Source organism: Arvicola amphibius, chromosome 5 (assembly GCF_903992535.2).
Source record: "Arvicola amphibius chromosome 5, mArvAmp1.2, whole genome shotgun sequence".
NCBI lineage: Eukaryota > Metazoa > Chordata > Mammalia > Rodentia > Cricetidae > Arvicola > Arvicola amphibius.
Genome location: NC_052051.1, coordinates 45,164,165 through 45,190,924, shown reverse-complemented (window position 1 = coordinate 45,190,924; position 26,760 = coordinate 45,164,165). Strand labels below are relative to the sequence as shown.

The 26,760-nt window shown below is 45.4% G+C and overlaps 1 protein-coding gene and 1 pseudogene across 1 annotated transcript in view; one reads left to right on the top strand and one right to left on the bottom strand.

Annotated features, from left to right (window-relative positions):
* Positions 1–3,945: 3,945 nt before the first annotated feature.
* Positions 3,946–26,760, bottom strand: part of Ubox5 (U-box domain containing 5) — a 40,422-nt gene continuing 17,607 nt past the window's right edge. The window contains exons 3-7 of the mRNA XM_038329886.1: positions 16,540–16,820; positions 14,281–14,375; positions 11,219–12,404; positions 6,409–6,570; positions 3,946–6,056 (exon numbers count right to left, since the gene is read on the bottom strand). Coding sequence (XP_038185814.1) covers positions 5,848–6,056; positions 6,409–6,570; positions 11,219–12,404; positions 14,281–14,334 — 1,611 coding nt within the window. The 5' untranslated portion in view covers positions 14,335–14,375; positions 16,540–16,820 and the 3' untranslated portion in view covers positions 3,946–5,847. The remainder of the gene's footprint in view (positions 6,057–6,408; positions 6,571–11,218; positions 12,405–14,280; positions 14,376–16,539; positions 16,821–26,760) is intronic.
* On the top strand, positions 23,726–23,992 carry LOC119814322 (annotated as a pseudogene).

The window sequence follows — 26,760 nt, the reverse complement described above, 5'->3', positions numbered from 1 at the left end:
TGTTGTTTTTGTTTTTCGAGACAGGGTTTCTCTGTGGCTTTGGAGCCTGTCCTGGAACTAGCTCTTGTAGACCAGGCTGGTCTCGAACTCACAGAGATCCGCCTGCCTCTGCCTCCCGAGTGCTGGGATTAAAGGCGTGCGCCACCACCGCCCGGCCCTTCAGCCCTCTTTTAAGCATTTTAATACAAAGTTTTTTTTTTTTTAAACAAACCATGGATGCCCCTCAAGGTGTTCATAATTTCCTAACTATGTATATAATAATATATGCCACCTTATCTTGAGTCTAAACTACAGTCTGAATGTAGGTAGTCCCTCCAAGGGGGTACTATGACTCCCTGTCCCCAAAGGACCAGATCAAGCTGCCTACATTACTTTCTGGTGGCAGAGAATTTTTATAAACTTTCTTTTTCTATTCTAATTTTTTAAAATGTATGTTATGTGATGAGTGTTTTGCCTACAAGTATATCTGTGCACTATTTTTGTGCCTGGTGCCCCCAAAGGCCAGAAGAGGGCATTGAATCCCCCTGGATCTGAAGTTGCTACACATGGCTGTGAGATGCCACACGGTTGTTAGCATTGACCGAGGTCCTCTGAAGAGCAGCCAGTGTTCTTAACTGCTAGGCCATCACTCCAGCCCCTATACTAATTTTTAAATTAATTTTGTTCTTTGATAATTTCATACATGCATGTAATGCATTCTGATGACTCTCGCCTCCACCCCCTCCCTCCATCACCCTCCCCCCTCCACACCCATCACCCTCCCCTCTCCCTCCATCCAGGCGCCACCCTCCCCCCTCCCCTCTCCCTCCATCCAGTTTCCACCCTCTGCCTCCCTCACCCCACTCCAACCCTCTGCCATTCTCAACCAGTCTCCTCAGATTCACAACTTTTGGGTTGGGTTTTTTGTTTTATTTTTGTTGTTGTTTTGAAAGCATTTCTGTGTAGCCATGGCTGTCCTGAAACTCACTCTGTAGACCAGACTAGCCTCAAACTCAGAGATTCACCTGCCTCTGCCTCCTGAGTGCTGAGATTAAAGATCTGTGTCACCAAGCCCAGTTGGCATTTTTATTTATTTATTATTATGTATACAATATTCTGTCTGTGTGTGTGCCTGAAGGCCATCAGAGAGCGCCAGACCTCATTACAGATGGTTGTGAGCCACCATGGGGTTGCTGGGAATTGAACTCAGGACCTTTGGTATAGCAGGCAATGCTCTTAACCGCTGAGCCATCTCTCCAGCCCCCCCCCCCCCCCCAGTTGGCATTTTTTTTGTTTGATTGGTTTTGTTTTTGAGATAGGATCTTGTTAGGCTGCCCACTCTGATCTTGAATTCAGGAGCTCAGCTGAACCTTCTGCTTCAACACAGGCAGCTGGGGTTATACCATCCCTGAGGTAGCAATTCTTTCCATATTTTCCATTAGAATTTTTGGGTTAGAATCCTCCAGGGAAAGTGACTTGGCTAGCCTGTCACATTCCCCTCCCTAGAGCCTGTACCCTTTGTGCTCCCTCCAGCAGGACTTAGCAGAGCTTGTGAAGGCACAGCTCACCCACAGGCTGGAGTTAAAACACTGAGACTTCATCAGAATCAGAGAATCAGTTTGCCTCTCTTTGACAAGTTGCTCATTCTGTGTTTCTTTAACCATCCTCACCTTTCCTGTGATTCCCAAACTACTTATTCACACATTGAAAAGTTCACTTGCTGACTTCTTTTTTTTCTGAGACAGCGTTTCATGTAACCCAGGCTGCCCTCAAATCTGGTATATAATCAAGGGCGACTTTGAACTTCTGATCCTCCTCTCTATCACCTGACTGCTGGTATTAAAGCCGTGTACCTCCATGTCCGGTTATGCAGTGCTGGGGCTGGAGCCCAGAGCCTCATGAGCGCTAAGCAAGTAGTCTCCCTCTTTATCGGTGATGTCACCTTTACACTAATTCTCATACACAATCAGACCTACTTTTGGATTTCTGTTTCTTCAATCTATCATGGATTAGTTCTTCCAAAGACACCCAAGCCCAGCTTGGGACTCCGCTTATTGAGCACACTGCAGTGGACAAAGGGCTGAGCACTAAGCTATACCGGGGCCCAAACTTCAAGCTTTTCCTGGTGACTCTGGCTGTTCTTCCAGTAAGCTTGATAGGAAGAGCGAGCAGGCATTTGTGCACAGAATAGCTTGTACGCATGCTCTACATACAGCTCTTGGGGCTGAAGAGGTAGCTTGGGGGTCAGATGCTCTTCCTCCCAGCACCCACTGTCAGCTGGCTCACAAATCCCTAGAACTCTGGTTCCAGGGGATCTGATGTCCTCTCCAGGCCACCATGAATGTGCATGTGTGTACCCACACACTTATGCACATATAAAAGCCCCCATATTTTTGGCTGGGGTTGTGGCCTAGTAGTAGCTTACTTGCCTCATGTGCCTGAGGCCTGGGGTTTGATTGCTCAGCACAGGTGCCCAGTGGGGATGGCTCCCTTTAGAGAAGTGTTGGAAGACACAACACCAGCATGTTTTGAGGCTAGGTGACACCAGCAGCGGGAACAACCTGTCCCCTCCTCCACCTTCACCTGTGCCCTCTGGAGATCCTCTCTGCTGGGCAGATGATGAGGATGGCGCATGGGGTGAACACTTGCCTAGAATGAGACCTTGGGTATCATCCAAAGAATGGGGTAGGGGGCAGGGGGGCAGGCAGAGCCACTTCAGCAGGTGGAGCCCCAGGCGGTGGTCAAGGGTTAGTACAGAGTGGGGTTCAAGCCAGCCTGTACTCTCTCCTCCATTTAGGGGTGTCCTGTCCTAGGAGAAAGGTTTCTATGAGGTGACAGGCACGCTGGTTTCACTGTTACATCTTGGCCTTGTGCTGTGATCATGCTTAACTGTGATGGCAGAGCTGGTCCTGTATTCCAACTGTCCAGACCAGTAGCTAACATGAAATGTGGCTTCTTTCTGCAGCACAAGGGCTGGGGATACAGGTATAAGCCATGACACCCAGATTCTAAAACAGTCAGTAACTGAAGCTGACTGTTCTGAACTGTGTGGCTTTGGCCAGCCCCCAGCCCAGCTCTCCCCTTTCCACTCAGAACCCAAGAGATGCTACACATGCAAGTGGCCTCGAGGCCAGGTGAGAAGACAGCAGGTCTCAATAGGGGGCAGAGCGGGGAAGCTGGGGGCCAGGTCCTCCTTAATACCCACAGGAGCTCTGTGGGAGGCTAGCCCACAGAATCCCCACTGCTACCCTGGTGGCCATCACAATGGCATTCAGGCCAGCGTCACAATGGCACTGGCAGTGGGAGGCTGCTTTCTTTGTCTGCAGACCTAGTTACAGGAACTCCAGCGTCAGAAACCCTGTTTCCTGAGGGAATGGAAAGGAGCCCAGCATTTGAGTGGCCTCAAGATGGAGACCCATAGGAAGAAGTCGAATAGATGTGGGGCTGGGTGCTCCAAGTCAGCCCCAGGAGCACAGAACTGCTGGGCCCAGCTGCCCACCTGCAGGGAGGAGGGGTTCTCCTTGAGCACTGAGCAGCTGCTGGTCTTTTTCCTGGCTGTCTGGTTCTTCTATTTCTTCTGCTTCCAAGACTAATTTGGACAAAGCCTCCTTTCCGCCTGCTCAGGGGGTGGTTGAGGGACAGAGCCTTGGCCCCACAGGACAGGTCGCCTAGGGAGTGATGAAGACGCAGAGCCTACGGTTGCTGTGGCCTGTTGCCTCAAGCTGGCCTGCTTCTGGTTCAGAAGACGGCAGGGCAGTATGTCTGCAGCAGGTCTCCAGCCTCGCACCTCCACTGACTACATGCCCCCATTACCAGGCAAAGACCAGGACAGGAAGGCTGCCTGGTGGAGGCGAAGCTGTGGTTGAGTCTTCTTGGTCAGAGGAGTTGAGCTCTGCATGTTGACTGGGAAGCTGTTTCATGCCTGGTCCCAGGTCCAGTCTCTAATGAGAAATAAAACGCCAATGGGCCAAATCACGTATTTCTTTTTATTTTGGTGTCTTTGAGACAGTGTTTGCTATGGAGCCCAGGCTGGCCTTGAACTCACGGCATTTACGCTTGCACTACACCAGGCTTTCATTCTTGCGTTCTAGGGAAGAAAACCAGAGCTCTGTGGTGCTGGCAAGGGTGGGGGTAGGGGTCAGATCTTGAAGAGAAAAGCTTAATCATATTAAGGGTGTGGGATGGTTCCCCACTGGACTCAGGCTAGGTCCTGCCCACCCCAGAGGCTTCCAGATCTAGTTTTCCAGCAGAGCAGGGCAGGCACCTCTGGTAGAGCTGCAGAGTTCTTTGGGGGCTCTTGGGAGTTGGGGGCAGACATAGCTCCCAGCATTCACACTGAGGGGTAAAGGCTGAGTGAGAAGTGGGCTACTCCGGAGACCATGAGAGGTTGTGGGAAGGTTCTCGCCCCAAACCATGCCCTCTGTAGTTGTGCGGGCTAAGGACAGAGCACACGGCAGGGCAGCTCGGGCGTGGAGTAGGGATTGCAGGGGGCCTGTCCGTGCAGACCCTGGTGTCTCACATGAAGGGGCAGCACAGCAGGCACTGGTGGTGTGGTGTGTAGGAGAACGGAGGTGACAATCCCCTAATGGCCACCTCCATGAAAAAGTCCCCCGAGAACTCTGAAAGCAGATTCCCTAAGCCTCAGGACTGAACTCTGGGCCACTTGTAGGAACGAAGAACATGTGGTTCAAGGGGCTGTGATTTATCTCAAAGACAAGGTGAACCATGCCTACAAGGGATTGGGGACAGTGTTGGTGACCTGCAGATATCCTTCTAGCTGGAAGCTCTTGACAATGAACAGACCTGTACAGAATCCTTGTTTTCTCTGGGACTCTGTAAAGTTTCATTTTAAATGGGGGAAAAATGTACCCTCAGGAGCCAAAGAGGTGGTTCAGAGAGTAGAGGAGACTGCCACAGTGCTAATGGCCTGAATTTCAGCTCTGTGACCACATAGGCTGGGGAGTGAGCCAATCCTGAACTGTCCTGATTCCTACAGGCACACCATGGCACCCACGTGCCCATGCGCATACACATAATTTGTTAAAAACGTAGCCTATAAACCAGTATTTTTCTGCAGTGGGCTACATACAGAACAGGAATCTCCTCCTTCAGAGAGTGGCTCTAGGAGCAACCAGACACACTCTGGCACCTGGCCTGATGGAAGCTACTGCCCCTCCCCTGGCACTGACACACCCATGCCGGACAGATCTGAACCACTGCCCGACAGGTGGCAGCAACCGCACATGGCTGTCCTGTCCCGTGTGCCAGGAGGAAGCCTCAGTGAATGTCAACTGCCATTTTATTAAGGCTCCAAGTGTCTGCAGAGGAGGGGGTACACATGGCTAAGCCATGTGCCCTACCATGGTCTACTTCTGTGTGACCCTGAGGCAGAGAAGGCTGTATGAGGTCCCAAGTCACAGTCTACTGAGCGCCATCCAAAAAACTCCATCAGAAGGTTGTGAGCAGCCAGGTGGTGGTAGTGCACACCTTTAATCTCAGCACTCGGGAAGCAGAGGCAGATGGATCTCTGTGAGTTTGAGGTCAGCCTGGTCTCTACAGAGCAAGTTCCAGGACAGCCAGGGCTGTTACACAGAGACACCATGGGTACGTGGTAGTGCTGCTGAACAGTCTGGCTCTGCTTGGAGAGTGGCAAGGTAGGCCAGGGAGAACAGAGATGTCCCCCCAGCCCAGCCTATGGCTTTATTATCCTGTGTTGTCTAAGCAGGAGGGGGTATCCTGACCCAACCCCTATAATATACCATGAGGTGCTAAAACCCAGGAGAGAATAGGGCCACTGGGATCCTGCTCTTGCTTCCTTCACCTGCAGGTCTCCCCCAAAATGGGGCTTCTTCAGTTGAGGCTGGTCCCTCAAAAATGGACCCGCAGCACATCCTGGCTGGCGACTGGCTGCTGGCAGGCTGTGCATACCATGGGCTGGGAGCGCTGCTGCTCACTCAGGCAGGGTCGGCACAGGAGGTGGCCACAGCACAGCTGGTACACAGGCTCCTTCGTGCAGTAGGAGGAGAACGCTCTTTTGCAGGAGGCACACGCTGGACCACAGACACTCCTGGGGTGCTCTGGTGAGTCAGAAGAACAAGGAAGGGTCAGGTGAGGCTGTTCCTCATTCAGCTGGGAACTGGCAGGCCTCCCTTCTACCATCTTTATCAATCTTGGTGCTGTCTATGAATGCCTAAGAACCGGCCTCCAAAAGCAGTGCACGGGAGCAGACAAAGCTGCTCCTCCGCCAAAGCTGAAGCAAGGTACAAGCTTACCCTGACAAGATCAGCTGCAAGAAGAGGGAAAAACACAATGTGGCCCAAATATCAGGTTCAGAACAGTCAGGGTGGAGGGAAATCACCAGACCCACAGAACATGAAGACTAGGCCCCGCATACTCCACAGGCAGACGCTAGAGCTCACAGAGGATTACCGTAGCTGGTGTCTGGCCTCCTGGCAGTACTGCTCCCTCTTGTGCCCAGCTGCTGGAGCTGCCCCTTGGAGAGCCGGGCAGTAAAGGAAGGCATGGAGCCAAGGGTGGAAGACAAGGCGATTTCCAAACTCTGCGACAGCTTCTGCTCATGGGACACTGGACCTGTGGGAGACACAGAGATCATGACATCCAGGAATGCTCAGCAAAAGAGAGATGGCTACTCATTCTTGGAAGACCAGAAAATGACCCTTCCAACTCCAGACATGTGAATCTAAAGAAAACCTCTCCCTGTGTCTCCCAGGACTGTGAAGGCAGAACAAAGAGCTGAGGTCCTGGGAGTCCTGCCGCCTCCCCATCTAACATGCCTTCAAAGCTTGAGGCTTTCTCTAACTTTCCCCTAAACAAAGTGTTGTGCAGGACAGAGACATCTTGAGGCTTTGATACAGAACTGCACCTCCTTTTTCTTCTTTCCTTCATTTGTTCTGTGGTGCTGGGGATATAGTCCTGGACTTGTGCCTTCCAGACAGCCACCCTACTGCTCAGCTACATCCCAAGCCCGTGTCACATTTTGAAAGGCCTGCCCGCTGGCCCAAGAAATGATGAGACAGCAGACACCAGCTCTGCACAGTTCTTACACACTATCCTCTGCCTCAGCGAACTTCCCTTCCCTTCCCCCACCTTCTTTGAGACAGGGGTATCACTATGTAGCCCATGCTGGCCTCACACTCAAATTCATGCTGATTCTTCAGCCTCTGCCTCTATTTATTTATTTATTTATTTATTTATTTATTTATTTATTTATTTATTATGTATGGTTGCTGGGAATTGAACTCAGGACCTCTGGAAGAGCAGGCAATGCTCTTGGGCTGGAAAGATGGCTCAGCCTCTGCCTCTTAAATGCTGGAAATACAGGCATTTGCTACCATACTTTTCTTATTTAAAAAAGAAAAGCTAAGTGGTGGTGGCGGCACATGCTTTTAATCCCAGTACTCACGAGACGGAGGCAGGGGAATCTCTGTGAGTTCAAGGCCAGCCTGGTCTACAAAACAAGTTCCAGGACAGCCAGAGTTGTTAACAGAGAAACCCTGTCTCCAAAAACAACAAACAAACAAGCACTAGGGAAACAGCTCTGTTAGTACAGTGCTTTCAGTAACAGCATGAGGGGCTGAGTCTGCTCTCCCAAATCTGTGTCAAATATCTAGGAGCACTGATCACACCTGTAATCCCAGTGCTGGGGAGACAGAGACAGGCAGATGCCTTGAGCTTGCTGGTCATACAAGCCTGGCAACCCAAGTTCAATTCCCAGAACCCACAGTGGAAGAGAATAACTAAGCCCTGCAAGTTGCCCTCTGACCTCCACACACACGGCATGGCACATGAGTGCCTGCGGGAGCATGTGAACATGGGGGGGTGGTGGAGGGGAATGAGGGGCGTGCGCGCGCACACACACACACACACACACACACACACACAAAATACTTGGGAGATGGAGGTAGAAGAATCATAAATTCAAAATCATCCCAATAATATAGAGAATTCTGGTCCAGCCTAGGTTATGTAAGACCCTGTCTCAACAAAAGGCCGTCTCTAAAACTCTCCATTTAAGTTGGGCAATGGTGGCACACAACTTTAATCCCAGCCCTCGGGAGACAATGTGGATCTCTAAATTTGAGGCTAGTCTGGTCTATAGAGGGCAGCCAGAAAAAGGCAATTTTTCTTGATTAATAACTGACGTAGGGGCCCAGACTACTGGGGGATGCTGCTACCCCTGGGCAGGCGGGCCCCAGGTTTTAGTCATGGTGTTTAATCACAGCAGGAGAAATCTAACTAAGACAGTGACTGATCCAACACTGAAGCGCTGAGCTTTAATTCCGAAAGCTGTTATCACATACAACCCACAACAAAAAGCTTGTAATGGATCGTAGATTCCAAACCCCACTAACTTTTACTTTGCTTCAACGTGGCATTTAAAATCTTACTGAGTGAAATAAAGTGGTATAAACCTGTAATTCCAAAACTGGAAGACAGAGGCAGGAGGGCTGTCACAAATCTGAGGCCAACCTTGTCTATAAAGTGATTTAGTTAAATGCCAATCAACACTATGCACTGTAACGGTGATTCCAAAGAAAAGAAAAAGCCAAAGATCTGACCGACTTTGATTTTTCTTCTGGTTTGGTTTTGGTTTTGTTTGATTTGGTTCTTTTGAGACTGGTTCTTATGGTGTACTCCTGGCCGGGCCAAAACTCATTATGTAGACTGGGGTGGCCTTGAACTCAGAGATCTATCTGCCTCTGCCTCTGCCTCTTAAGTGCTAAGAAAAAAGGTTTGTGCTACTATGCCATGCTCTAAGTTGCATTATGTTTATTTTAAAATAAAATTTTTTATGCATATAAATGTTTGCCTGCATATATGTTTGCCTAGTTCCCACAGAGGCCAAAAGAGAATCAGATCCCTTGGAACTGGAGTTAAAGATGGCCGTGAGCACCCATGTAGGTGCTGAGAACTGGACCCAGGTCCTCTGAAAGAACAGCTAGTGCTATTTACTGCTGAGCCATCTCTCTAGGCCTACATCCCAAATTCTATTTTTTAAAACAGTCTTTGCCATAAGAGATCTAGAGACAATTTTCCTAATTAAGGTACTAGAATTTCTGTTCAGGTGGTGTCAGATGAAATGACACTTTACATTTCTTTCATTTTTAAATTTACTTATTTAGTTTTATGTGTATGTGTATGTACCCATCTATGTGGGTTTATGTTTACCACTTGTATGCAAGTGCTGGTAGAGACCAGAGGCTATCAGGTCCCCTGGAACTGTAGTTACAGGAGGATTTTTAGTCCCCCTGATGTGACTGTTTGCCTCTGGAAGAACATTAAGTGCTTTTAACTGATAAGCCATCTCTCCAGCTCCAATCTTCATTTCTTTCTTATCTGCCTGTCTTTTACAAAAATAACATGTCAGCTGGGCATGGTGGCTGTACTGGCTTGGTTGTGTGTCAACTTGACACAAGCTAGAGTCATCAGAGGAAGGAGCCTCAGCTGAAGAAATGCCTCACGGAGACCCAGCTGTGATCAATGGGGGAGGGCCCAGCCCATGGCGGGTGGTGCCATTCATGGGCTGCTGGTCCTGCGTTCTATGAAAGCTGGGTGGTGGTGGTGCACACCTTTAATTCCAGCACTCAGGAGGCAGAGGCAGGAGCAGTTCTGTGAGTTCAAGGCCAGCCTACAAGAGCTAGTTCCAGGATAAGCACCAAAGTTACACGAAGAAACCCTGTCTCAAACAACAACAACAAAAACAACAACAACAACAACAAAAACCCACAACAAAACAAAAAGAAAGAAAGAAAGAAAGCAAGCAGGCTGAGCAAGCCATGGGGAACAAGTCAGTAAGCAGCAACCCCCTCCATGACCTCTGCATCAGCTCCTGCCTCCAGGTACCTGTCCTGTGTGAGTTTCTGTCCTTACTTTCTTCAGTGATGAACAGCAATGCTAAAGTGTAAGCCAAATAAACCTTTTCCTGCCCAACTTGCTTTTTTTTTCTTTCATGATGTTTTGTCACGGCAATAGAAGCCCTAACTAAGATGGTGGCCCACACCTTTAATCCCAGCACTTGGGAGACAGAGGCAGGTGGATTTCCAAATTCAAAGTCAGCCAGGTCTATATGGAGAAACCCTGTCTCAAACCAACCAACCAAATGACAACAAATGAAGAACACATCTTGTCAGTCTGAAAAGTTACACCAGACATTTCCAGGTTCTCCTGGGGGATGGGGGATGGGCTGGCAGGACCGCTGCTTCCAGGAATCACTGGCGATGCCAGAGGGAAAAGGCGGGAAGCCAGGCAGCTTAAATCTCACACTCAGCAACAATACAACTCACTCACATTTACTGACCATATTTTCTTCCTGAGAGGCAGGCCTCCAACCTCACACTCTGCCACTTTTGTTGTGGTACTTCATGGGTAAGTGAGACAGAGAGACCAGTCATTTCCATCAATCTCCTCTGCGGGAGGGGGGAGAGCTGGAGAGATGGCTCAGAGGTTAAGACCACTGACTGTTCTTCCAGAGGTCCTGAGTTCCATTCCCAGAAACCACATAGTGGATCATAACCATTTGTAATGAGATCTGGTGCCTTCTTCTGGACTGTAGGGATACATGTAGGCAGAACACTGCATACATAATAAATAAATAAATCTTAAAAAAGGAAAAAATCCCCTCTGGGAAGACTAGACATAGTACCCCATAGACACATGACATATAGAGGTTTCAGAAAAGAAGACATGGACTGCTTTAAGGGACCTACTGTTTCTCCTTCCAGATCAGAATGGAGGATTCAAGACAGGGAAATGCACTGATCTTGTTAGAAAAGACATAGGGAACACAAAGCAGGTAAGTCCACCAATGCAAGGAAGAGGGCACAGAACATGAAGACGGAACTCAAATAGTCAGATGTGGGGCTTACACTTGTAGTCTCAGCACTAAGAGATCGAGACAGGAGGATCAGCACAATTCAACACCAGCTACTACATAGCTTTTAAAATGCTTGAGTTACAGAGTGAAACCCCCTTTCTCTCAAAACAAGTAAAATAAGTAAATAAAATTTTAAGAAGAAAAAATTAAATCTCAGGATAATAAGAGAAGACACACACCACTTTGAGACTTACAGGCTATCTATGCAGCAAGGACAAAACAACTGAAAAGCAGCATGGCCCCCAGCTTCATAAATCTAAGTTAGTAAAGCACAAAGCCAAGAATAGCAGCATCACGTCAGCAGGAAGAACAGGGATGACAGAGTCGTGGACACGGAGGCGTTACCTGCTGAACAGTCCATATCCGTCAGGCCGAGTTCACTGGGGGCTTTCATCTTCTTAGCAGTGGGCTCTGAGGTAGTGGGTGAGAGCAGAGGGCTTGTGGGAGAGGAAACGGCATTCATGCCAAGGCTGTGTTCAGTCTGCTCCTGCTTCCTTTTCCTTGAGGGCAGGGTAATGACAGAAGGGGTCATTGCTGATGCAGTTTGTGCTCTCCCAAGCAGGTGGCAGCCAGAAATAGAGTGCTGGAGTAGGAAACGGTCGATCCGGGCCTTCAGGGAGGGATGAGGTAGCGGGTGGGACTGTGGGGTAAAGGCTAAGCCTGTGAATGGGTCACTGGGCACTCGGCCCCAAGTAGCTTCACTGAGGTTACACTTCTCCAGAGTGCTCTGGTCAATGACTTTGCCTGAGGGCAGTAGCATGGGGCATGGCATGATCTCCAGGGTAATAGGATCTAGGAACTCCTCAGGCACATCATCAACCACCTCAGATGTCTCCTGTAAGAGACAGGGAGCCTGCTGGCCCTCAGACTGACCCCCAGAGTCACAGTCACTCTCCATGGGCGAGGCTGGGGTGTGCAGACCCAAGTCCTTCGGCAGGCTTCCTGATGCTATCAACAAGACACTATTTATTACCTCCTGAGAGCAGGTCTTGGCTGGCTGACCCCACACCTCTAAACGCTTTATGCAAGAGATGCCACTGCCTGTCACATGGGTGATTCCGATCTTGAGATGGGCCACATGGCTAAGGGAAAGAGCCCCTTTATTCCAGAGCTCCTGGGATACAACAGCAGGAGAGAGGAGTGTGACTTCCATTGGGCTAAATGGTGGCCTGGCCTTGAAGCCCCTGTGGCTGAACACCACGTGGTTCTGGTTTTTCAGCAGGACTTTGCCTACCAAGGTGAATGCCTCCTTGTCTGGGACAGACAGCTCCACTGGGTCTGTAGTCCAGCACTCGTGTGAACCCAGAGAAGCTCTGCTAGATAAGGCAGATGTGTATAATTCCAGGCCAGTGACATTCTGGCCTCCGCCCGCCGTGAGATCTATATTAATCCTACAGAGTTCTACGTTAAAGGGAAAGGAAACTGTCACATAGACTGGAGGTCTAATGAAGTACTCTGTCCGAAAGCCATGGCTTCTCTTTATGAGGTCTTCAGAGATGAGATTTTCTACTTCATAACCATCAGCTGACACCTAGATTTAATGACAAAGAGAAGACACACTGATCCAAATGAAGACAGCAGGTTTTCAAGAATTGTCACTTACAAAAATACTTTTGATATTTATTTATTCATGTATTTATTTATTTATTTTTATGTTATGTATATGGGTGTTTTGACTGCTTGTATGTCTGTGCACCACATGTATGCAGTGCCTATTGAGGCCAGAAGAGGGCATTGGAGCCCCTGGAAAAGAAGTTCTAGATGGTTGTGAGTCTTCATGTGGGTGTTAGCAATTACATCTGGGTCCTCTAGAAGAACAGCTAGTGTTTTTTATATATATATATAGTATATAGTATATTGGGTTCTGCCTAAGGCCAGAAGAGGGCACCAGATCTCATTATAGATGGTTGTGAGTCACCATGTGGTTGCTGGGAATTGAACTCAGGACCTCTGGAAGAGCAGTCAGTGCTCTTAATCTTTCTGAGTCATCTCTCCAGCCCCAGCCAGTGGTCTTTACCACTGAGCCATCTCCCGTTAAGTTCTCAATTGCTTTTTATTGGGGAAGGGCAGGGTTTTTCTGTGTAGCCCCGGTTGTCCTGGGAACTTACTCTGTGACCAGGTTGGTCTCAAACTCAGAGACTGCCTGCCTCTGCCTCTAGAGTTCTAGGATTAAAGGTATGTGTCATCATCTCCAGCCCCCCTCCCACAACTAAATTATTAATTTTAAAATTATGTTAAACTGAATTATCTCAAGTTTTTCAAGATCATGCCAAAGGCTAAAGGTAAATGTCCCCAATCAGGGCCCACTATTAAAAATATGAGCAATAAGCTAGGTACTGTGATGTTTATCTATAATCCCAACACTTGGGAGGTAAAGCAGAATGCTCAGAAATTCAAGATCATGCTAAACTACATAGCAAGTTAGAGGCCAGCCAGGGCCACATGAGACCCCTGTCTCAAACAGGCAAAGCAAACCAAAACAATGGGACTTAATCCTGTGTGTGGTTCGCACCAGTAAATCCCCACACTTGGGAGGTTGATTCCTTGTGTGAAGGAACAGTTTAAGGTCATCCTTGGCTATATAGTGACTTGCAGGCCAGTCTGGGCTGCATGAGACTTTTTAAAAACAAAAACAAGCAACCAAATAAACCCAAACAAACAAAAACAAGGTCTGGAGAAATGGCTCAGTCGTCAAGGGTACTTGCTGTTCTTTTAGAAAGGACCCAGGTTCAATTCCCAGTACCTGATTGGCCTTGAAATCACAGAAATTCTTCTTTTTACACATTTATTTATTTGTTTATTTATTATGTATACAATATTCTGTTGGTGTGTATGCCTGCACGCCAGAAGAGGACACCAGACCTCATTACAGATGGTTGTGAACCACCATGTGGTTGCTGGGAATTGAACTCAGGACCTTTGGAAGAGCAGGTAATGCTCTTAACCTCTGAGCCATCTCTCCAGCCCCAATCACAGAAATTATCTTTTTTTTTCCTCTCTCCTGCTAAGATTAAAAGTATTTGCCACCACACCTGACAAAAGTAAGTAAACCTTAAAAGCAAAACAAACAAAAGGGCAACAATAAAACAACAGAAAACTGAGAGGGAGGGCAAGGGAAAGGGACAGAGTAAGGGAAAGGGAGATACCGAGTGACTGATTCTACTCTGCTATGACTGTGCATGTGCTATTGATCCACCAAGACGATAAGTCGATCTTCCACTGTCACAGAGCACCTCACAGCTGTGCTCTGGGATCCGTGACTGCCCAATACTTGTCTAAATGCTGTCTGCTGGAATCCAAGGGTGAGCACACAGTAGCCTAAATCAAGGCCACACACACAAGGCAGGAAATGGGGAGAAGCACGAGAACACATTACATATTTTTGTGTATATATTTGTTTGGTTTACCTTATTGCAGTGAATTCTTGGTCTGAACTGTGGGAGGCAAAGATTTATTACCATCTTTGTGGCTGAAAGAATAGCTTCCAAGCATCAGAAATAGCCTTTAAAAAAAAAGAAGTGAAACTTAATATTAGCCAGATACATTATAATTCAGCTTTAAAGCCAGGCATAGTGGTACATGCTTTTGGTCCCAGCACTTGGGAGGCAGAAGAAGGAAGATCTCAGTGAATTTGAAGCCAGCCTAGTCTACAGAGTAAGTTCCAGGACAGGCAGAGTAACACAGAGAAATCTGCCTTGAGAAACCAAAAACAAATAAAAAATAGATCAGTTTTAAACTTTCAGGAGTTGAATCTAAGAGTGGAGCAAATAGGCAGAAGCAGAACTTCTAGTATATTCTCCCAGTCCCACCATTTTCCTTGTGTCCTACTGATGATGGGAGAAATTACTCACTGAAAAGTTAAGAAGGCAATTTTCTTTCCTTTTAAAAACATATTTTATTTAACATATGTATGCATGTGCCTGAGTGTATGTCTGTGCACCGTGGGTGTCAAAAGAAGCTTCAGATACCCTGGGACTAGGGTTACGGAAGGTTGTGGACCACCATGTGGGTGCTGGCAGAACCCAGGTGCTCTGCAGCCAGTGCTCTCAGCGGCAGAGCCATGTCTCCAGCTGGAGAAGGCGATTTCCAGCCTAACTTCTACAGATGGGCAAAGCCTGTTGGTTCTACAGGGTCCCGCAGGAAGGAGCCAGTGCACAGCAGCAGATAACAAGGTGGTGGTGGTGAATGGGAAGGGTCACAGAACACAATCATAGTGGTGCTGCACAGTCAACCCTTGCTATTGCTTCCTTCCACACCTGGAAGAGTTGAAACTGTTTTTGAGAAGGCTGGGGTGCTTTTCTTGGCTTAGAGACGCGATGTAGCATGAGGGTGCTATCATGCACTCTCATGGCATGGAGTCCTCATAGGCATGACATTTATGTCCATTTATTTAAGTATACCAGAGTCCTTGTTTAAATTACAAAAATTGTTACTGTGTATACATATGATGTGTGTGAGGACACATAGATCACAGCACATGGGAGGTCAGAAGACAGACATTTTCCTCTTTCTCTTTCGCTTCTACATGGTTCTAGGTCTCTACAGCAGGTAGTTAGGCTTAGGCTCGTACTGTAGGCACCTGTACCCTCTGAGCCATCTCACTGATCCCTCAGGTTCCTTCATTTAAGAAACTTCTGTAAACCAGGTGGTGGCCACACGCCTTTAATTCCAGCACTTGGGAGGCAGAGGCAGAGGCAGAGGCAGAGGCAGAGGCAGAGGCAGGCAGATCTCAGTGAGTTCAAGGCCAGCCTGGTCTACAAAGCAAGTTCCAGGACAGCTAGGACTACAAAGAAAAACCCTGTCTTGAGAGAGAGAGAGAGAGAGAGAGAGAGAGAGAGAGAGAGAATTAAATACATTAAATTACATTATTTATTAATTAAATTATTTATTTAAATAAATTATGTAATTTATTATCTAAATAATTATTTAAATAGATTATGTAATCATAAATTACATTATTTAATACTGCATGTGTACATGTATGGCTCATACATGCCACAGGGTGTATGGGGAAGTCAGAGGACAACTTGGCAGTTGTTTCTCATTCTACTAACGGCAGAATTTAGGTCTTCAGGCTTTCACGACAGCGCCCTTTATTGGCTGCACCACCCCACCTGTGCCCAGAGTACTCAATGAATTAAAATCAGAGTGGCTTCTAAGAAAGGGCTCAGAAGCTAAGAGCACTGGTTATTCTTCCAGAGGACCCAGGTTCAATTCCCAATACCCACAAGGATGGTTTACAACCAATTTTAACTCCAGTCCAGGGGATCTGGTGCCTTCTGGCCTCTTCGGGCACCAGGTATGCACATGGTACAAATACCATGCTGGTAAGACAACCATACACATAAAGTAAAATTTAAAAATTAATGTATGATAAAGGAATGTGAAAGTCTTTTTTGTTTGTTTTTGAGATAAGGTCTCTAGTAGCCCAGGCAATGAATTTCTGATCTTCCTACCTCTACTTTCCAAGAGGTACGTGCCACTACACTGTTACGTGGTAATGAAGATTAAATCAGGGATTTCCTACATGCTAAGCAAGCACTCTACCAAATGAGTTACTTCCCCAGCCTGACCCATGGAAATCTCGATTACCCTTTCGAGCATATACTGGATCAAGTAGAGGAGAACTTTAATGGGCCCTGTGCATTGTGACTGCCTCTCCTTACCCATGTAAGAAGAGCCTTCTAGTCAAAAGTCATAGAGCTGCTCCAAGTTGGTCAATGGTAGCCAGCTCCACGAGAACATTACTGAAGCCTGAGCCTAGGACAGCAGCCCATGACGGCCTTCCTCCGCAGCGCTTACTGAATTGGAAGGAACACACAGAGGTTGTCCAGTCCATCCACATTAAATTCTCTTCATTGTCAGCTTCAACGCCACCTCTTGCTTTCTGCTCGGTAGTGGCATACTACTACCTCACAGATTTCTCAGGAGTTTGGATGATCCTCACCTATAGCAAAAACAAATGGTAACACATTAATACAATTTTAGGGTTGTGGGTGAACCTGAGTGATGTGCATTTGCCTAGCTAGCACTCATGAGGTTCTGAGTTCAATCCCAAGCACCACAAATAACTTTAAAAAATACAAATTTGGGCTGAAAAGATAGCTTAGTGGTAGAGAGGTTGACTAGTATTTGTAAAACTCTAGGTTCAATTCCTAGCACTGGAAAACCTAAAATGTATAAAAATAATTTAATTGCTATATATGGTGATTTGAGTGAGAATGGCCTCCACAGGTGCTTCTGTGTGAATGGTTGGTCCCAGCTACTGGGACTGTTGAGGATTTGTTGGAGGTGGTGTGTAGCTGGAGGAGGTCTCAAAAGCTCACACCAGGTCCAGTCTGTCCGTTTCTGTCTCTGTTTCTATCTATCTGTAACTGTGAGCTCTCAGCTATTTCTCCAGCACCATGCCTGCTACCATGCTCCTTGCCAAGATGATCAAGGCCAAAGCCCCTGAAACTATAAGCTTCCAAATTAAGTGCTTTTTTCTATAAGTTGCCTCTGCAATAGAACAGTAACTATGACCCGTATTAGTCTGCATTTTGTTACTGGAGAAAGGGTTTGGTTGGCTTACACTTCCACATCACAGTCCACCACTGTGGGAAGTCAGGGCGGGAACTAAGAAGCAACCTGGAGGCAGAAACCCGGAGCACTGAAGCTTACTTGCCTTCTAAACTTCATGACTTAATCCACTTACTGCTTTTTATAACACCTGCCAGGGCTGGCACTGCCCACTGTGGAATACACCCTCACACACAAATCATTAATCAAAAAAAAAAAAAAATGACCCCACAGACTTGCCTACAGGCTTACCTGATAAAGGCTTTTTTTTTTTTTTTTTTAGCTTTTGAGTCAGGTATGTAAGGTATGTAGCTCTAGCTGCTCTGGAATTCACTGTGTACACCAGCTGAGTTGGCCTCAAACTCAGATATTTGCCTGTCTCCCCAGTGCTGGGATTAAAGGGCTGTGCCACTAGAGCTGGCAAGAGGCTTTTGTTTTGCTTTGTTTTGCCCACATGTATAACTGTGCACCACATAAATTCCTGGTGCCTATGGAAGCCAGAAGGGCATCTCAGACCCCGATGGAAGTTACAGATGGTAACAAGCTGCCATGTGGTGGGTCCTCTGGAGGAGCAGTTATTTTCTTAGCCACCAAGCCATCTCTCCAGCCCCCAATTTTCCCAACTGAAGTTCTCCTCTCTTCCCAGATGACTCTAGATTGTGTAAAGTTTATCCAAACTAACTAGTACAGTAGGACACGGGTACAACACGCCTTTCCTCAGCTGGCCCATCTCTACCACTCCAGCACACGCGCATGCACCTAACTGTTCCAACACTGCAGAGACCTCAGCTTGTAAAGTGGGGTGTGGCTCTCTCAAGCTGCTAAGACAGTCATGCTCTACTCCACCTGATGTGCTCCTTTTGAGATCCATGAGAAGTTTCCCTTGTTCTCTATATTAAAATAATTGTTTCTCCCACGAAACTCAATGTCATTAAGGTATGACAAGGGTCCTTTACTTCGGCTGCTATGAAGCAGGGATAAAATCAAGTTTATCAAATCTTTAACCCAGAACTAGAGGCAGATCTCTGAGTTCCAGGACAGCCAGGGCTATGTAGAGAGACTATGTCTTAAACACCAAAAACAAATTAAAAATAAATAAATAAAAAGGAATAAAGAAAAAACAGTAATAAAATCTGTAGCCTGGCACTTAAATATATCTGTCTAAAATATTTATGTCATAGAGCATAATATTGCTTTGAAATAATTTTCAAACAGGATGGATAAAGTATAATTCAATAGTAAATCATCTCCTGAGCTGGCCTCAAGATCACTGTGCAGCAACGACACACCTGACTACTGATCTTCCTCCTCCACTTTCCAAGTGTGCTACCACACCAGACCCGAGAGAAACATTTTAAGATTTTTTCTTTCCTCACTTAGTCTTAATTCAGTTTACATTTTTAACAGATTCTACATGCTTTTAAATATTTTAATTATAATAAATTGGATCTTTTGTAATTTTTTGTTGTCTAAAGGTTGGCAAGTAGCCTTGCATTCCTGACCCTCGGGTCTCCACGGCCCTACTACTGGGGTTACAGGCATGCACCATCACGCCAATTTGTGTTAAATTTTGGGGCCAGTTATTCTACTTACAAGGAAATACACATTTCAGAGTGTTTATATGCAATCAGTTTATTTTTTATCTTATTTTTGGATGTTTTTGTTAGAGCTAGGAGTTGTGCTTCATGCACCCTAGGTGTCCTACCACCGCCCAACATCTTCAGGGCTTTAACTCACTCAACCTAACAGATGCCAGGTAGATTTACTTGGGCTTTTACAATATCAGTAATGGTTATAGTATGCTTTCTGAAGTGATAATTTCATGTGTGTGTTTAACAGTCCTGGAAATCACTCTGTAGATCAGGCTGGCCTCGAACTCACAGACAGAGATCTGTTTGCCTCTAGTTCCCAAGTGCTCTGTTAGGTAATTCTTATTTTTGTCTCTGTATTACTACAACTTTCAGAATTCTATAACAGAGTTGCTATTTTTATTCATTCTCATAAGAAAATGCTTTGTAAGAAAATGAAAGCCTTGATATATGGTTCAGTGGGCAACAGCACTTTCCACCAAACCTGATGACCTGAGTTTCATCAGGTAGGAGAGTAAACTCTCTCTCTCTCTCTCTCTCTCTCTCTCTCTCTCTCTCTCTCTCTCTCTCTCTCTCTCTCTCTCTCTCTCTCTCTCTCACACACACACACACACACACACACACACTGTAGCAGACACCTCCCCCAGGAAATTTAATACATTTTTTGTTATTTGTTTTTTGAGACACAGGGTTTCTCTGTGTAACCCTGGGTGTCCTAGACCAGGCTGGTCTCTGCCTCTACTTCCTAAATGCTGGGATTAGAGGGAAGTGCCACCATACCAAGCATTAAGTTTTTTCTTTAAAAAGAAAATGCCACTTTAAATACAATGTTTATTGTTCAACTGGTATTTTTATTAACATCATAATTTTTATTTTTATTTTATTTTTATTGGTTTTTCAAGACAGGGTTTCTCAGTAGCTATGGAGCCAGTCCTGGAACTCACTCTGTAGAACAGGCTAGATTTGAACTCAAGAGATATACCTGCCTCTGCCTCCCAAGTGCTGGGATTAAAGGTGTGCACCACCACTGCCTGGCAATGTACTAATTCTTACATTTTCTTGAAAATTCTGAGTTACATATATGCACATATATGTGTATATGTAATATATTTCTTTTTATCTTATCTGACAAACCAGGATATACTAACCTATTTTTATACTTAAACTTTTTTTTTGTTTTTTTGAGACAGGTTTTCTGTGTAACAGCCCTAGCTGTACTAGAACTAACTCTTGTAGACCAGGCTAGCCTCAAACTCAGAGATACGCCTACCTCTGCCTCCCGAGTATTAAAGAATTAAAGGTGTGCGCCACCACTGCCCAGCCTTAAACTATCTTTTTAATTCCCAAGACAGGCTCTAAGTGGCTTGAGACCATGTCTTATTTTGTAGCCCAGGCTGACCCTAAACCTCAGATCCTCCTGTCTTAGCCTCCTGAAGACTAGGATTGCATACTCTACCACTGCACACAACCAAACAGTTCTTTAAATGGATAACTGAATCCTACTGTATATTCATACATTTATAAATCCTTCACAAGGCTCTGAGAGACAGAGGAAAATGAAGTAGCCAGGTGGGAACATTACTGGGTATTACTGCAGCAGTTAGATACACGACCTCCTAAATCTGGTTCCACCAATGCTGGCTCTGTCAGGGTCTTTCGCTGGTCTAGTCTTATGAGCTACCTAGTTTCAATACCTTGATCTTTAAACGTCAAGAACCTCCTACCTTAATGCTTTATGGGGGCGGGGGGATTCAACATACAAAAAAGACAAAGAGCCTAGCCTAGAAAAACAGCTTTCCCAGTCCAGCCAAGGAAATCATCTTGCAACCCAAACTTACTGTAAACTCTGTCCAGTAAAATACTTTCAAACTGTAGCCTCCTTCGCCAAATGAGAACTCAAAATACAAACTGGGGACCTCAGATCATAGTAAAAATAGTTGGCTGCCCAAAGAAATAGCTTGGCCAGATAACAAAGGAAGCCTAAGACTTGAATTCAGACCTTGTGATCCATGTTGTCAAAGGTGAGAACTGACTTCTACAAGTTGTCCTTTGACCTCCACACATGCACCATGGCATGTCTGCAACTCCCCAAAAGTGTTAAAAGGGAAGAATAATAAAATAATAAATAATAAAATAAAATATAACTACTGGGCAATGAACATGTTAGGCCAAACAGGGCTATATACTGAGAACCTTGTCTCACATACATGCACACACTGAAAAAAACGTAATAGGGAAATGAGTGAATATGACCAAAACATTGTGTAAAATTCTCAAAGAATAAAAGAATTAAAAGAAAAAGAAGAGCAAGGTATGATGGTGATACATGCCTTTAATCCCAGCACTTGGAAGATAGAAGCAGGTTGATCCCTGAGAGTTCAAGGACAACCTGGTCTACAAATAAAAGTTCCAGGACAGCTAGGACTAAATAGTAAGACCCTGTCACAAAAACAAACAAACAAACTTCTTCCAGAGGATCCTGATTTGATTCCCAGCACCACATGGTGGCTCACAACCATCTGTAACTCCAGTTCCAAGGGGATCCAATGCCCTCTTCTAAGCTCTGCAGCACCAGACATGCATGTCATCCACATTCATACATGTTAGCTAAACACTGAAAGACATAAAAATAAACATTTACATAGAAGAGGCAAGAGCACTGGGACAGCAGTTTAGAGAATTTGTTGCTCTAGGACTGGGGCTCAATTCCCAGTACACACATGGTGGTTCACAACCATCCCCAACTATAGTTTCTGGGGACCCAACACTCTCCTCTGACCTCTACAGGTACCAGGCACACGTGATACACATCCATACATTGAAGCAAAACATCCACATAAAATAAACCAATCTAAAAAAAAAACCCTAACAATATCACTTACAGTGTGTTGTACTCATTTGAAACAGGGTCTCTCTCTCTCCATAGCCCAGGCTGACCTCAGATTCATGGGCTATCCTCCTTTCTCAGCCTCCTTAGTGCTAGGATTACAAACATAAGCCACCACACAAGCATTTCTTTTAATTAAGTAGCTTAAAAATGAAACACCAGAACGCACCACATAGAAAGAGCACTGTTTTCAGTCACAGGTGTGTGTGTGTGTGTGTGTGTGTGTAAATATACATATGATCATTTGAACTGAAGATGTAGCTCAACTGGTAGTGTTTGACTCACATGCATGAAGTCTCGGATTTGACCACCAGCACTGCATAAACTGAGCATGGTGTTACTTGCCTATAATCCTAGCACTGGAGAGGTAGAGACAGGAGGATTAAAGAGTCAAAGGTTTTATTTGTCTACATAGGGAGTTTGAGATCAGTCTAGGATATATAAGGTCCTATTTCAAAACAACATAAACACAAGGTTGGTGGGATATATCAGTGGGTAAAAACTTACTATGCAAGTCTGATGTCCTGAGTTTGATTGCTGGAACTAAAAGTGGGAAGACAGAACTCATTCTCAAAAGTTGTTCTCTGACCTCTACATGTGCACTGTAGCATGTGCATGTCCAAACTCACACATACACATCACACACACAGTACAGTAGCAAATTAAATTGTAAAAAAAATTTAAAGCCACATAAAATGTGGTGGTTTGAAAGAAAATGGCCCCCAAATGAAATGGCACTAGTGAGAGGTGTGGCCTTGTTGGAGGAAGTGCGTCATTGTTGGAGGAAGTGCATCATTGTTGGAGGTGGGCTTTGAGGTCTCCTATGCTCAAGCTTCACGCAGTTAGACAGACCACTTCCTGTTGCCTGTGAGTCAAGATGTAAGAAGTCTCAGCTCCTTTTCTAGCACCATGCCTGCCTGCGTGCTGCCTTGCTCACTGCCCTGACAATAATGGACTAAACCTCTGAACTGTAAGCAAGTCACCTAAATTAAACGTTTTCCTTTATAAGAGCTCCACAACCATGTGTCTCCCACAACAATATAAACCCTAACTAAGACATGTACTTACTTACCCCTTCATTCAAGGTTTGTATGCGAAAGGAATTTTTTTCTAAGGGCTGTAGTCAATGAGACAGTGGACTGAGGAGATGGTTTAGTTGGTAAAGTGAGTTCAGATCTCTAATGCACACATAAAAAGCTATGTGTGGCTGCACACACCTGTAATCCACCTTGTGCTAAAATGGCAGATACAGGAGGTCTTGGGACTTTGGCCAGCCAGTCTATAACCAATTAGTGAGCTTCAGGCTCACTGAGAGACCCTATCTCGAAAAATAAATAGGGAACGGTTGAAGACACAACTGATACCACCCTATGGCCTCCACATACACCTATATGTGTACATACCTACATGTCCATACAGTCACAGACATACAAAGAGCTGGGAATATAACTCAGCTGTAAAGTGGGAGGCCTATCACTTACAAAGGTCTGTATTCGATCCCCAGAACAGAACACACACACACACACACACACACACACACACACACACCCCAAAGTAACTCTTCAAATTCAAGTTGGTAAAGTTGCTCCATTTGCAGTATCCCTGTCTAGCATATACAAGGCCCTAGATTTGACCCCTTTCCCACATAAACCTGCAGCGGATACACATCTGTAATCCCAGTACCAAGAGGCTAAGGCAGAAATATCAGTACTTCAAAGTCATCCCTGGCTACATGATGAGTTCAAAGCCAACCTAGACTGTATGATAACCTGTCTCAAAAAACAAACAAAAGGGCTTTGTGGACACCAGGACTGCAAGATGGCGTCACTCGTGCCACTGAAGGAGAAGAAGCTTATGGAGGTTAAACTTGGGAGAACTGCCAAGCTGGATATTGATGCGGAATTTCACCCCCAGTGGCATTGTGGGAGCCTTTCAGAGAGGTTACGATCAATATTGCAACAAGTACATCAATGTGTGGAAAGGCAGCATCTCGGGGATTAACATGTGCTGGCAGCCTGTGTGGTTTTCAGCTATTGCATTTCTTACAAGGAACTCAAACACGAGCTGCGATGCAAGTACCACTGAAGGGTCACCATGAGGGGACTGCACACCTGAGCACAAGCGCCTCTCCTACGCCCATCCGTGAAGAACTCAACTCTGGCTGGATCTTCATGTCCTAAGAACTAGTGTCCAATAAAAGGTGAATGACTAGTCATGTAAAAAAAAAAAAAAACAACACAAAAGAAGTTTAAAAGCTACTGGTCACAGGTAAGTAATTGAGGGCTTATAACAAGGGAGACAAAAGGCATTAATGAGATTGGCCATTAATCTCCTAAATGACAAAAGTAATTTTGAACCACTTAGAAGCAATTCAGACTTCAAAGGACTCCTCTTTCTTCTGGCTGAAGGGTTCTCACAATCTTTCTATTCCACAGGAAGGGCATGAAGACAGCAACAATAATTATGCATTAAGGTACAAACTACTCAGATAAAACCTTTAGTTTCATGTTTTCCTCTGACATATTTTCCCTCTTGATTTTTTTTTTGAGGGAGGGATATTATCCAAAAAGAAACAAGGAATATGGACTATGTTTCATGTATTACTGAGTGTATTGAAAAAAAAAATCTCAAATCTTCTAAGAAATTGGTGGTTTATTTTTTATTTATTTATTTTTTTTTGAGACAGTCTTACTCTAGCTCAGGCTGGCCTGGAACACAGTCTGTAGCCCAGGAGGGCATGGAATAAGGCACTCCTTCTGCTTTAGCCTGGTGATTGCTGCTATCACAGGTATGAGCACTATGGCCAGCAAAACCGCATACCAATTTAAAAGTATTTATATGTGGGGAGGTATCGCACAACATGCCAGTGCACGTGTGGAGGTCTAAGGTGAAGGACAACTTGGGAAGCTGACAATTTACAGAGTTCAAGGTCAGACTGGGCTACACAGTGAGTCTGTCTTCAAAAGGGGGGACACTTGCCTCAAGTGTTAGGTCCCCAGCACCACAAAAACAAAACCACTCCATCTAGTAATGCACACATAGTTTGGAAAGTGATGTTGGTTATGTAGAAATTAACTAGACTGGACAATTAAGTTTGGGATATTTTCCTTTTGGTACTTATAAAGTTGAGGTAATTATACACTGGACTGGATTCTCGCAGGTGTAAAAAGGACTGAGCAGCTACATCGATACTCTGGGTAGGGACAAATCTGCTTCTTCTGCCTTCCTGTGCTCAGGCTTAGGAAGGAAAGAGTCAGGAGGAATTATCTGTCTACTAGGTACTGGGCTATCCAGGACTGAGGGACTTTCTGTAACACAGGACTGTCAATTCTGAAGTGGGGAAAGTCCTGGGCAAACAGGATGAGTCACCGTCTCTAAAAGGTAGCTGTCTGTGTGCCCCAGAGCTTGAAGCAACCACACTGACTTTTTGTTGCTGAGGTTCAAACCTGGAGGTGGAGAAGCATAGAGAGCTACTTTAGAAGAGATTAGGGTGACCATGACACTCGGAGCACTTCAACACCCATTTGGGGCCTACACAGAAGCAGCTGACTTACACAATGGAACTTCTGAGTTTTAAAAAAATGTAATGGAAAGTAATTCTAGAAGATACATGTATTTTAAAAGGGAAGGTACAAACAGGCTAGCGGGGAGGTGGGGTTACCTGTCAAATACTGGAAAAGCATTTAACCTTACAGTAGGTGAAACACCGCTGCAGGGAGCAATTTCAGAAATTGGACACTTTAGCTTTTAAAGACACACAGTTCTTCTTATAATCTCTAAACTGAGTTACCTGTCCATCAAGAAAGTGTGAGTTGCAACAATTTTCAGAGCAAGTTAAAATGAAAGACAGCTCTCCTAGCCTTTTCCATACAATGCCCACCAGGAGACAAAGACCAAACCCAGGTATGAGCCTCAAAGATACCTGCAACTTGATGCTATGTGCGGGCAAGTCAAAGGCTTAGTGTTTGAGACACTATAGGAAGGACATGTGGACAGTTTTATATTTGTGGTGCTGGGGATCAAACCCAGCACCTCACATATGCGTGGCAAATACATGGTCACTTACTCACATTCTTAGCCCCGCTTTTGCTCTTTGGGGGAAAAAAATGAGTAGTTTTTCCTCTTAGAAAACTCTCAAGATAACAGTGCTTTAGTAACTCTGGGTGAAAACGCTGTGGGGTCCCGAGTAAGCCGAGGAGGCAGATTTGACCCTGGCCCTGTCACTTCTTTTCAGGGACTTATGTCATGTGCTTTTAAGTTTCACTTGAATTCTTCAACTTAAATCTCTGCCTACTGAATCCTAACTTAACACAATCTCATTCAGATCTCTTCTGTGACCCTAAACCTCAAGATACCATCTGTGTACCATCTGGGTTTCCAGACTTAACAACGTACTTAATTAAACTGCTTCAGATAAACAATGAATTTTTTTTCAGACTTAAGACTGTCCCATTAGCTAAACATAGTGACACCAGCCTTTTCATAACAGCACTCAGAGGCAGAGGAAAGTAGATAACATAGGGAGTTCCAAGATAGCCAGGGCTATAGAAAGACCCCATCTCAAAAACAAAAACAAGTCAGGAGGTGGTGTTTGCGCATGCCTTTAGTCCCAGCACTCAGGAGGCATAGGCAGATGGATCCAAGTGGATGAGGTGAGGTTGAGTTCAAGGCCAGCCTGGCCTACAGAAAAAGTTCCAAGACAACCAGAGCTGTGACACAGAGAAATACCAAAAGGGGGGGGAGTGCTTACTACTCTTGCAGAAAACCCAAGTCTGGTTCCCAGTATACACGCACCCACATAATAAGAATTAAATCAGAAACAAATAAAACAGCACCTCAAAATAACTGTAACT